Raw genomic sequence first — 12,732 nt, 5'->3', positions numbered from 1 at the left:
GGGGGTCATCTGGCTACCTATACTGGAGGGAAAGGGGGAGGTGTCATCTGGCTACCTATACTGGAGGGAAAGGGGGAGGTGTCATCTGGCTACCTATACTGGAGGGAAAGGGGAGGGGGTCATCTCGCTACCTATACTGGAGGGAAGGGGGAGGGGTCATCTCGTTACCTATACCAAAGGGGGGCGGCTGGTGACAGTGGCCTTGGGCGATAAAGAGTACAAATCCGGCATACAATGGCCATGGGAGGGGGTGAATGTGGGGAATACATTTCATACTTACAGGGCCCCCCGGCGGTCAGCAGAAATCTCCCTGTGATTATTACCATTTAGTATTTATATTGCGCTGACATCTCCTGCTGCAATTCAGAGAGTCTTGCCATTAATTGTCCCTCAGAGGAGCTCACAATCTCCACCATCATTATGGGCTTGATTCACAAAGCGGTGCTAACCTACTTAGCACGTCTAAAGTCTTTAGACGTGCTAACCAGGGTGCTAAGTAGGTTAGCACCGGACTTCTCAATCAGATCGCGCGCTAACTTTGCGTGCGCAAAGTTTTACGCGCGTAAAGTTTTATGCGCGCTAAGTCCCATAGGCTTTAATGGGCACTTCGCGCGGAGCGCCCTGCGCTCTGTGCAGTACGCGCGTAAAGTTTTATGCGCATAAAGTTTTGCGCGCGTAAAGTTTTATGCGCGAAAAGCTTGTTTAGACGTGCTAAGGGGGTTTTCACAGGCGTGCTAACAGTTAGCACCGCTTTGTGAATCAAGCCCTATGTGTCCATCGTAGTCTTGGGCCAATTTAGGGGGGAGCCTAGGACATCGGTACGGTAGTGAGAGGAATGTGGAGGCTGCCATATATATTTATTTTTAAACAATACTTGTTGCCTGGCAGCCCTGCTGATCTATTTGGCTGCAGTAGTGTCTGAATTACACCAGAAACAAGCATGCAGCTAATCTTGTCAGATCTGACAATAGTGTCAGCGACACCTGATCTGCTGCATGCTTGTTCAGGGGCTGTGGCTAAGAGGCAGAGGATCAGCAGGGCTGACAGGCAACTGGTATTACTTAACCACTTCAGCCTACAGCTTCGAAAATCTTATGCATCCAAGCAATGTTCACCTCCCATTCATTCGCTAATAACTTTATCGCTACTTATCAAAATTAATTGATCTATATCTCGTTTTTTCCGCCACTAATTAGGCTTTCTTTAGGTAGTACATTTTGCTAAGAGCCACTTTACTGTAAATACATTTTAACAGGAAGATTAAGATAGAAATGGAAAAAAAAACATTATTTCTCAGTTTTTAGCCATTATAGTTTAAAATTAATACATGCTACAGTAATTAAAACCCATGCATTTTATGTGCCCATTTGTCCCGCTTATTACACCATTTAAATTACGTCCCTATCACAATTTATGGCGCCGATATTTTATTTAGAAATAAAGGTGCATTTTTTCAATTTGCGTCGATCACTATTTACAAGCTTATAATTTAAAAAAATGTAATAAGATACTCTCTTGACATGTATATTTAAAAAGTTCAGACCCTTAGGTAACTATTTATGTAGTTTTTTTTTTTTTAATTGTAATTTTTTTTATTATTTTTTTTAATACAAAAATGTATTTGGGTAATTTTAGTTTGGGAGGTAAATAGCCAATTTTAGATGTAAAATAATGTATTTTTTATTCAATACAGGTATGTGGGTGCAGTTTACTATTTGGCCACAAGATGGCCACATTCAAAAAGTTCCTAGATGCGAACGATGTCGCATCTAGGAACTAAAATGAAGAGAAGTTGTTTCCTGGGGGCAGAAATACCACGCTCTCTGATGAGAAAGCGTCGGTATTTCTGCCGGGGACTTGGATCGGTGAATGGGAATTATATTCCCATTCACTGATCGGGGGGGGCAGCGGGAGGTAGCGGGGGCGCGCGCGGGCGCGCGCCCGATCGCGCGCAACACACGGCTGCAGCACCACTGCCTATCTGGACGGATATATGCGTCCAGATATGGCGAAGTGGTTAAATGGAAATAAATATGGCAGCCTCCATATCCCTCTTTCTTCAGTTGTCCTTTAACTGTATGTTTGTTGGATGTGGGAGGAAACTGGAGTGCCCGGAGGAAACCCACACAGACACAGGGAGAACATACAATCTCCTTGCAGATAGTGGCCTGGCTGGGATGCTAACCCAGCGCTGCACGGCGACAGTGCCAACCACTATTACCCCATGATGCTGTGTGATCAGCACAACCTATGCAGCTCACTTTACTCACACCTCTGCTTTCATGCTGCACTTTATTCTAGCAAATATCAGCATCAGCCCCCTGCACTCACAATCTACATGCAATCAGGAAATCAGGGAAACAGAAGCATTGATAGCAAATATCAGCATCAGCCCCCCTGCACTCACAATCTACATGCAATCAGGAAATCAGGGAAACAGAAGCATTTATAGCAAATATCAGCATCAGCCCCCTGCACTCACAATCTACATGCAATCAGGAAATCAGGGAAACAGACGCATTTATAGCAAATATCAGCATCAGCCCACTGCACTCACAATCTACATGCAATCAGGAAATCAGGGAAACAGACGCATTTATAGCAAATATCAGCATCAGGCTCCCTGCACTCACAATCTACATGCAATCAGGAAATCAGGGAAACAGACGCATTTATAGCAAATATCAGCATCAGCCCCCTGCACTCACAATCTACATGCAATCAGGAAATCAGGGAAACAGACGCATTTATAGCAAATATCAGCATCAGCCCACTGCACTCACAATCTACATGCAATCAGGAAATCAGGGAAACAGACGCATTTATAGCAAATATCAGCATCAGCCCCCCTGCACTCACAATCTACATGCAATCAGGAAATCAGGGAAACAGACGCATTTATAGCAAATATCAGCATCAGCCCCCCTGCACTCACAATCTACATGCAATCAGGAAATCAGGGAAACAGACGCATTTATAGCAAATATCAGCATCAGCCCACTGCACTCACAATCTACATGCAATCAGGAAATCAGGGAAACAGACGCATTTATAGCAAATATCAGCATCAGCCCACTGCACTCACAATCTACATGCAATCAGGAAATCAGGGAAACAGACGCATTTATAGCAAATATCAGCATCAGCCCCCTGCACTCACAATCTACATGCAATCAGGAAATCAGGGAAACAGACGCATTTATAGCAAATATCAGCATCAGCCCACTGCACTCACAATCTACATGCAATCAGGAAATCAGGGAAACAGACGCATTTAAAAACCTCGGAAGGTGCTGGGAATGGAGGATATTAGTTCACAATGCATTGCAGTATTTTGCATTAACCCGGCCCACTGATCATCACTATCTCCTTCTTGGAACTGGTCCATACACTAAGCAATACTGCCCAGCATGCAAGCAGACAGTTTGATGTGCACATGGTCTAGGGTAGAATTTGGGCCATAGCAGCCTGCATGGGTGACAAATGACAAGGGTGAGGCAAGGAAGGGGACAGGAATTCATCATCTTTTTCTTTTGTTTATTTTTATTTCATTAATGTGGAGCTGAACTCTTGCACAGGACAGAAAGAAAACATAAAGAAATTCACCCTGTATGTATGAGTTTAGCCAATCTAATTCCCCCTCATCTGTGACTAATCACTGCTGTATTTTAATCTCTCAGCTGCGTCAGCTGACTGCCATGGCAGAGCAGCTAATTTGTAAACACGGGATATTAACCCTACGGGCTTGATTCACTAACAAGTGGTAGCTATTAGCACGTCCATGCTAAACAGTTAGCACGTAAAGTGCCGCGCACACTTTTGGGAGCACAAAGTCTCGCGATTGTGGACATTTGTGCGCGATAACGTGGACGTTTGCGCGTGAACGGGCGCCCAATTATCACGCGCAAATATCTGCGATTGCGTAATCGCGGGACTTACTTTGTGTGCTGTTTAGCACGGGCATAGTAACAGTTAGCACTTGTTAGTATATCAAGACCTATGTCTGCTTTCATGAAAGCAGGAAGTAGATACACTGCAGATTTATTGCAGGATTTGTGTCAGCTGTAACAAAGAAGTGTTTTTCTTTAAAGGTCATTATGCTGCTGCGTATCTTTTACAGCAGAGGGGAAGTTCTGAGTTCAGGTCCTCTTTAAAGAATTTATCAAGATGTTCTCAAAAACTTCAAGGTCTTTTTTCAGGGTATTCTTCTCACTATTCTTGTTAATATTCCTAAAGTTGGCACCATTGACTTAAATGTAAAAATTTGGGAATTTCGGCTAAAATCAGAACGGCAATTTCACACAAAAAAAAAAAAGTTTGGTAATCGAAATCAACCAGATTTGCTATGAAACTGAACTCTGAATTCTCACCTTCTCATAAAGAATAGTTCCCATGAGGACTCCTTCCCCGGCGTTAGCAAATTCATGGTTTTCTGCAGCAATTTATGAGCAGCACATTAATACCATTTGGTCATTTATCCACTATTTTTCCTTTTGTAACTTTAATATTTATTTTCTCAAAACTAATACAGGATCTTCTCAAAAAATTAGCATATTGTGATAAAGTTCATTATTTTCTGTAATGTACTGATAAACATTAGACTTTAATATATTTTAGATTCATTACACTACAACTGAAGTAGTTCAAGCCTTTTATTGTTTTAATATTGATGATTTTGGCAGACAGCTCATGAAAACCCAAATTTCCTATCTCAAAAAATTAGCATATTTCATCCGACCAATTAAAGAAAAGTGTTTTTAAAACAAAAAAAGTCAACCTTCAAATAATTATGTTCAGTTATGCACTCAATACTTGGTCGGGAATCCTTTTGCAGAAATGACTGCTTCAATGCGGCGTGGCATGGAGGCAATCAGCCTGTGGCACGGCTCAGGTGTTATGGAGGCCCAGGATGCTTCGATAGCGGCCTTAAAGAGAAACTCCAACCTAGAATTGAACTTTATCCCAATCAGTAGCTGATACCCCCTTTTACATGAGAAATAGAATGATTTTCACAAACAGACCATCAGGGGGCGCTGTGTGACTGATTTTGTGCTGAAACCCCTCCCACAAGAAGCTCTGAGTACCCCGGTACTCTGGGCAAACTGCCACAATGTAACAATGTTCACAGACAGGGAATAGCTGCTTACAGCTGTCTCTAACAGCCAAAACAGCTAGCAGCAGCTACATAACCTGCCCACAGTAAAAATGTCACCATGTAATAAATGTCAGAATGCAAATCAGGGAGAGGAAACATTTTACAATGAGCAAACACTGACTAAATCATTTATACATAATTATGATAAAAAATGAAGCACTTTTTTACTACATTATTTTCACTGGAGTTCCTCTTTAAGCTTATCCAGAGTGTTGGGTCTTGCGTCTCTCAACTTTCTCTTCACAATATCCCACAGATTCTCTATGGGGTTCAGGTCAGGAGAGTTGGCAGGCCAATTGAGCACAGTAATACCATGGTCAGTAAACCATTTACCAGTGGTTTTGGCACTGTGAGCAGGTGCCAGGTCGTGCTGAAAAATGAAATCTTCATCTCCATAAAGCTTTTCAGCAGATGGAAGCATGAAGTGCTCCAAAATCTCCTGATAGCTAGCTGCATTGACCCTGCCCTTGATAAAACATAGTGGACCAACACCAGCAGCTGACATGGCACCCCAGACTATCACTGACTGTGGATACTTGACACTGGACTTCAGGCATTTTGGCATTTCCCTCTCCCCAGTCTTCTTCCAGACTTTTTCCGAATGACATGTAAAAGTTGCTTTCATCCGAAAAAAGTACTTTGGACCACTGAGCAACAGTCCAGTGCTGCTTCTCTGTAGCCCAGGTCAGGCGCTTCTGCCGCTGTTTCTGGTTCAAAAGTGGGTTCATGCTTCCATCTGCTGAAAAGCTTTATGGAGATGAAGATTTCATTTTTCAGCACGACCTGGCACCTGCGCACAGTGCCAAAACCACTGGTAAATGGTTTACTGACCATGGTATTACTGTGCTCAATTGGCCTGCCAACTCTCCTGACCTGAACCCCATAGAGAATCTGTGGGATATTGTGAAGAGAGAGTTGAGAGACGCAAAACCCAACACGCTGGATGAGCTTAAGGCCGCTATCGAAGCATCCTGGGCCTCCATAACACCTGAGCAGTGCCACAGGCTGATTGCCTCCATGCCACGCCACATTGAAGCAGTCATTTCTGCAAAAGGATTCCCGACCAAGTATTGAGTGCATAACTGAACATCATTATTTGAAGGTTGACTTTTTTTGTTTTAAAAACACTTTTCTTTTATTGGTCGGATGAAATATGCTAATTTTTTGAGATAGGAAATTTGGGTTTTCATGAGCTGTATGCCAAAATCATCAATATTGTAACAATAAAAGGCTTGAACTACTTCAGTTGTGTGTATTTGAATCTAAAATATATGAAAGTCTAATGTTTATCAGTACATTACCGAAAATAATGAACTTTATCACAATATGCTAATTTTTTGAGAAGATCATGTATATAATTTTTTTTTTAATTTTGACTAGTTGCATAGCTCTCATGTTTGATGATTCTAGCATGTATGGTTTTTTTTTCTATTAACCATTAAAGTCGTCACCGTTAACTTCAATGCGATGCGAAAAAGTGTTTAGGCAAAAATTTCCGCTACCACCCAAAGTTCAAGGAAATGATTGCGAGACTGCCAGAGGCGTTCTCGCGCATCCCTAGTTATATTTGTATTTCCTTTCACTTCTCTTGCACTTGTGCCTAACTGCCTTGCTACACAAACTGCCACATTGGATTTATATTATAATGCTCATTGCACACTCATAGTACATTCATGGCTTTATGTAGGACTTCCGAGGCCAAAATGACAAAAATCACTCTTTACCTTTATGATTGCAGAATCTATGAAGGATGCCATCCGCTCCGTTCCGCCATCAATCCATTCTTTTTAGTGCCCCCCAGGTCTGGTCCCTACCCCACCGAACAGGTTGCATCGTCATGTGATGTGATGTGAGCGCGCCTGACCTACGCTCAGGAGGATGCCGGGACCGAGTACGCGGCTGGAGGAGGGCTAAAGGCTGCGCAGTTGCATTCGCAGTCGCGGCTCAACGCGGCGGCCATCTTTTGAATGGAATGACGATGCGACCCGTTCAGTGGAGTCGGACCAGACCTGGGGGCACTAAAAAGAATGGATTGACGGTGGAAAGGAGCGGAGGGCGCGGATGACGTCCTCCATAGATTCTGCAATCATAAAGGTAAAGAGTAATTTTTGTCATTTTGGCCTCGGAAGACCTTTAAGCTTGTCAGTGGATGTGCGCAGATGCAGTAGCACCTGCAGCATGCAGTGATATCTATCCATGGGATCCAATGCAGGCACAATACCGTCACTGTGGGGCAAATAGCCGAACCCAATCACCCAACAACACTAAGTACCATCTCCCATACAATCAAACACACTTGATAGAGTATATTATGGCATGACTTTATAATGGTTAGCACTGTAATGTAGGAATTCTGATAAGGAGGCTGGTGTGGGCACAGAGACCAGGGAGAGTGATGTCCGTACACTATGGAGTATATCCACATGCCTATACTAAAATCGGTATGTGCAGACTGCACATGGCAATCATATTGGTGTTTATGCAAGCAACATAATGTGCATTTTGCACACAGCACAACCTCCCTCATGTACATAAAACATGCTATATTAGCAGCACATGAGTTGTGTTCATAAACGTGCACAACACAAGTTACATTGCTTGCATAAAGAATGGTTAGCACTGTAATGTAAGAATTAGAATTAGGAAAACTGTAATGGGGCATTGTGGTGAGAAATACTATAACAGGGATACCAGTAGTGCTGCCTACAGGTGCCCCAGGAGTAGTGGCATCCCTGCACCACCCTGTGCCCTCAGATAAGGTATGCAGAGTGTGGCAGCTGTACCTGGCATGGACCATACCACATCCGGAAACAGAGGGGTGCCACACCTACCATATTTTTTGGACTATAAGACATACTTTTCCTCCCCCAAAAGTGGGGAGAAAACATCCCTGCGTCTTATAGTCTTAATATAGGGACTCTCCGTGCTCCCCGATGTCCTCCTGCTCTGTCCCCCTGTATAAATGTAATTAGCAGCCGCTATCACTCACCTCATCCTCGGAGCCTGCAGCGAACAGCTGTTGTCCCCCTCCGTGTCCTCTGTGTCCCCAGTGTCCTGCTCCTCTTTCCCTCTGTAAATGTAAGTAGCAGCAGCAGCTGCTATCACTCACCTCATCCCAGAAGCCTGAGGCAATCAGCTGCTGACCCCCTCCATGCCCTCTGTGTCCCCAGTGTCCTGCTTCACTTTCCCTCTGTAAATGTAAGTAGCAGCAGCAGCTGCTATCACTCACCTCATCCCAGGAGCCTGCAGCAATCAGCTGTTGACCCCCTCCGTGTCCTCTGTGTCATCCTCTGTGTTCCCAGTGTCCTGGTCGGCTTTCCCTCTGTAAATGTAAGTAGCAGCAGCAGCAGGTATCCCTCACCTCATCCCAGGAGCCTGAGGCAATCAGCTGCTGACCCCCTCCGTGTCCTCTGTGTCCCCAGTGTCCTGCTTCACTTTCCCTCTGTAAATGTAAGTAGCAGCAGCAGTTGCTATCACTCACCTCATCCCAGAAGCCTGAGGCAATCAGCTGTTGACCCCCTCTGTGTCCTCTGTGTCATCCTCTGTGTTCCCAGTGTCCTGCTTCACTTTCCCTCTGTAAATGTAAGTAGCAGCGGCAGCCGCAGGTATCCCTCACCTGATCCTTGGAGCCCACATCGATCAGCAGCTTGTCTCTCTCTCTCCTTCGCCCTAGTGCCAGCACTTCCTAGTCGCGTCATTACACACATGACCAGCACTAGGGGGAAGGAGTGAGAGAGACAAGCAGCAGATCGCCTACAAGGACCTGGTGAGGGATACCCATGGCTGCCCACACTACTTACATTTACAGAGGGGGAGGAAGGAGGACACTGGGGACATGGAGGACACTGAGGATGTGGAGGGGGACAGCAGCTAATCACTGCTGGCTCCCAGGATGAGGCGAGTGATAGTGGCTGACACTAATAACATTTATACGGGGTGGGGGAGAGTGCAGGAGGACATGGGGACACAGAGGGGGACAGGAGGAGGCCACCAAGGGGGACATTAGGAGGCCACCAAGGGGGACATTAGGAGGACACAAAAGGGGGCAAAAATGGGGACATTAGGAGGACTTAAAGGGGGAAGGAGGAGAAACCAAGGGGGCAGGATGAGGACACAATAATTGTGGGGGAGATGACGTCCCCGGGCCATAGACGCACCAGGTTTAGTATTTTTTCCTTCTGGTTTTTGCGCCGTGAAACCCTGGTGCATCTTATAGCCAGCAGGGTCTTATAGCCCCAAAAATATGGCAATCTACTACTTATTTGAAGATAAGTCAGCACAGCACACAGTGATGCAGGTTGTGATAAAAAAAAAAGAAAGGATTTTTTATCAGATAATGTTGATGAGAGATGAGCGGAGATGTGACAGACGTGACAAGTCTGCAGCTGTGAGCAGCCCCCCTCCCTTCTCCTCACACAGATCCTGAGGAATAACAATTATTCTTACACGCTCAGCGTAGTGTCCGGGGAATTCTGACACTGGAAGGCGGCTGGTAGAATCTCTGCACTTTATAAGGATAAATCTTGTGTACGGGGAGCGGAGGGCCGATGGGAATACCCGGAGAAGAGAAGAAACCGACAGAATAAGATACAGAAAATACAGTATTTTAAAACATGACATGCTGCTTATTATTTAATCAAGCTATGAAAATATTTCAGACGTTTCTGGTTGTGATAATAAAGGAACAAGGAAAACGTGAGTGTTAAAATAACCCTCTGCGGTGGCGAACCTACAATTCATGGGGCCCCCAGCAAAACTTTGATAGGGCCCTCAATGTTCACACCCCTTCCCTTGCCGCCCTTCAGGTCCTGGGTCCCATCTTACTAGGGTTGTTAAACAGGTGTGGCCATCATGTCCTTCACACTCCTAACAAATATAGCCACAGAAACACCTGATCTGGAGGATGGTCCCCAGTATCAGAGGAAGGGAGGGCTAGTAGTTGGGGCCCCTCACAACTATGGGCCCCCTGCAGTCGCTAGAGATGGCCCGAACCTCCGATTTTAGGTTCGCGAACCGTCGCCAAACGTTCGATTCGCGCAAACTTTTCGTGAACCGCAATAGCCTTCAATGGGGAGGCGAACTTTAAAAATTAGAAACACTTATGCTGGCCACAAAAGTGATGGAAAAGATGTTTCAAGGGGTCTAACACCTGGAGGGGGGCATGGCAGAGTGGGATAGACGCCCAAAGTCCCGGGGAAAAATCTGGATTTGACACAAAGCAGCGTTTTAAGGACAGAAATCACATTGAATGCTAAATTACAGGCATAAAGTGCTTTAAAACATCTTGCATGTGTATAGATCAATCAGGGAGTGTAATTAGAGTACTGCTTCACACTGACACACCAAACTCACTTTGTAACGCACCGCAAACAGCTTTTTGTGTAGTGACGGCCGTGGTGGACTGGTTCGCACCATGGCGAGATTGCTCTACCTCAGTGATATCAGGTAATGTCTGACTGCCTTAACAACTTTCGATGGTTCTTTCTCTACCGTTACATCTACTTACATCTACATTTTTTAAAATTACATTTTCTGCTGGCTGTTCAGTACCGGCAATGAGAATCTGTTATGGAGGGCAAGTCTGCCATTGTGAGTAACCACGGGTAATGGCCAGGGAATCAGGGTTCGATTCTGGTCCGGATTGGGAGCCTGAGAACTGGCTACCACCACCACACATCCAAGCACATCCAAGTAAGGACCCATTTGCTATATAAGTAATGTACCTGCCCTGACAGTGCTTTGCAGACCAGGCATCTGTGGTCAGATGGACCCTTGACCCAGCAGCGCTGTGTGCCAGAGATGACACCACTTGCCTTTAACGAGAATGTGTTATGGAGGGCAAGTCTGCCATTCATTCAACTGTGTGAAACTTTAGATGGTACTTTCTCAGTAGCATGGTGACCACAGGTAATGGCCGGGGAATCCTGGTTCGATTCCGGTCCGGAGTGGGAGCCTAAGAAACGGCTACCACCACCACACATCCAAGGAAGGCAGCAGTCACGCTGTGGGCAAAGGAGCAGGAACGGCTACCACACATCCAAGAAAGGCAGCAGGCATGGTATGCACGTCCCGAGGTAGTGACCAAAAATAACAATACAGGAGGACTTTCGAGGCCCTGCTGTATATGACACTGATAGACTTTACCACCTTAACCGAGATTCTGTTATGGAGGACAAGTCTGCCATCCATTCAAGCAAGGTTGCTCGAATGTACCAAAATTCGATTCGGGTACATTCGACTTCGGGTCCGCGGAAAATTCGGATTCGGATGCGATCGCCGAATTCGGTTCGGATTCGAATTCGGTTCGGGTTGCATAAAAAAATTCGGGAAAAATTTGTGTTCGCGAATTAGGATGTTTTTTTTTTTTTTTTAAAGGGAATATAGGTCTAATATAAAAAAAAATATAGGTCTAATATAAAAAAAAAAGAAGAATGTGATGGAAAACTTTTTTTTCAGCATTTCTTGTTTATTCATCATCGCCACCGTCTTCTTTTTTTTCTCTCCATATTTTTCTTCACCATCTTCTTTTTCTGTTTTACCCTCTTTTTGTTTCTCGTCATCAATCATTCATTCATTACTATCATCTTCATCATCTTCTTCTTCACTGGCATCTGGTTCTTTAAGTTCTTCTTCTTCTTCACCTGGTTCATCTTCAATTGTTTTTTTATCTTCTTCTTCTTCACCTGGTTCTTCTTGGTCTTCTTATTCTCCTTCTTCTTCATCATCATCTGGTTCTTCTTCACCTGGTTCTTCTCTTCATCTTCACCTGGCTCTTCTCTTCTTCATCTTCACCTGGTTCTTCTCTTCTTCATGTTCACCTGGTTCTTCTCTTCTTCATGTTCACCTGGTTCTTCTCTTCTTCTTCGTCTTCACCTGGTTCTTCTCTTCTTCTTCACCTGTTTCTTCTCTTCTTCTTGTTCACTTGGTTCTTCTTGTTCACCTGGTTCTTCTTCATCTTCTTATTCTTCGTCAACATCATCTGGTTCTTCTTCACCTGGTTCTTTTCTTCTTCACCTGGTTCTTCTTCTTCTTCTTCTTCCCATGGTTATTCTTCTTCTTCTTCACCATCCACCACCAAAATTCTTTGTTTTTTTCCCTTACAGAACTGTACTGTTGTAAAATGTTATCTTCAACACCAGCATAGCTATTGTAGTGGCGTAATAGCTAGTGGCGCATGGCAGCAGCGCATAATTCTGTGGACCCTGGCGGTGGGAACACAGACAGGCAGGAGGATAATTATAGCAGCAGGAGGAGGAGGAGGAGGAGGAGGAGTAACGTATGGCAGCAGGCAATGTCACAGGCCAATGGTACCTAGCGTTGGTACCATGGCTGAAAATAAATACCAAAGAGCAGGAGGAGGTTCCGGACAGCAGTCGTGCAGCCCACATTGTGCCCAATGCACAACTGGGACAGCACAGTTTTCAACCCAGACACCTCAGAATTTCATTTTTTTAATACAACAGTATTATAGCTATTGTAGTGGCGTAATAGCTAGTGGCGCATGGCAGCAGCGCATAATTCTGTGGACCCTGGCGGTGGGAACACAGACAGGCAGGAGGATATCTATAGCAGCAGCA

At 44.7% G+C, this 12,732-nt stretch overlaps 1 protein-coding gene across 1 annotated transcript in view; it reads right to left on the bottom strand.

The window, feature by feature from the left end:
* Positions 1-12,131, bottom strand: part of LOC137504560 (vomeronasal type-2 receptor 26-like) — a 124,904-nt gene extending 112,773 nt beyond the window's left edge. Inside the window, exon 1 of the mRNA XM_068233142.1 lies at positions 12,052-12,131. Coding sequence (XP_068089243.1) covers positions 12,052-12,131 — 80 coding nt within the window. The remainder of the gene's footprint in view (positions 1-12,051) is intronic.
* Positions 12,132-12,732: the final 601 nt, after the last annotated feature.

The sequence above is a fragment of the Hyperolius riggenbachi genome, chromosome 4 (genome assembly GCF_040937935.1).
Source record: "Hyperolius riggenbachi isolate aHypRig1 chromosome 4, aHypRig1.pri, whole genome shotgun sequence".
NCBI lineage: Eukaryota > Metazoa > Chordata > Amphibia > Anura > Hyperoliidae > Hyperolius > Hyperolius riggenbachi.
Note: the sequence above shows the minus strand (reverse complement) of the source record. Positions and strands in the feature narration are given on the sequence as shown.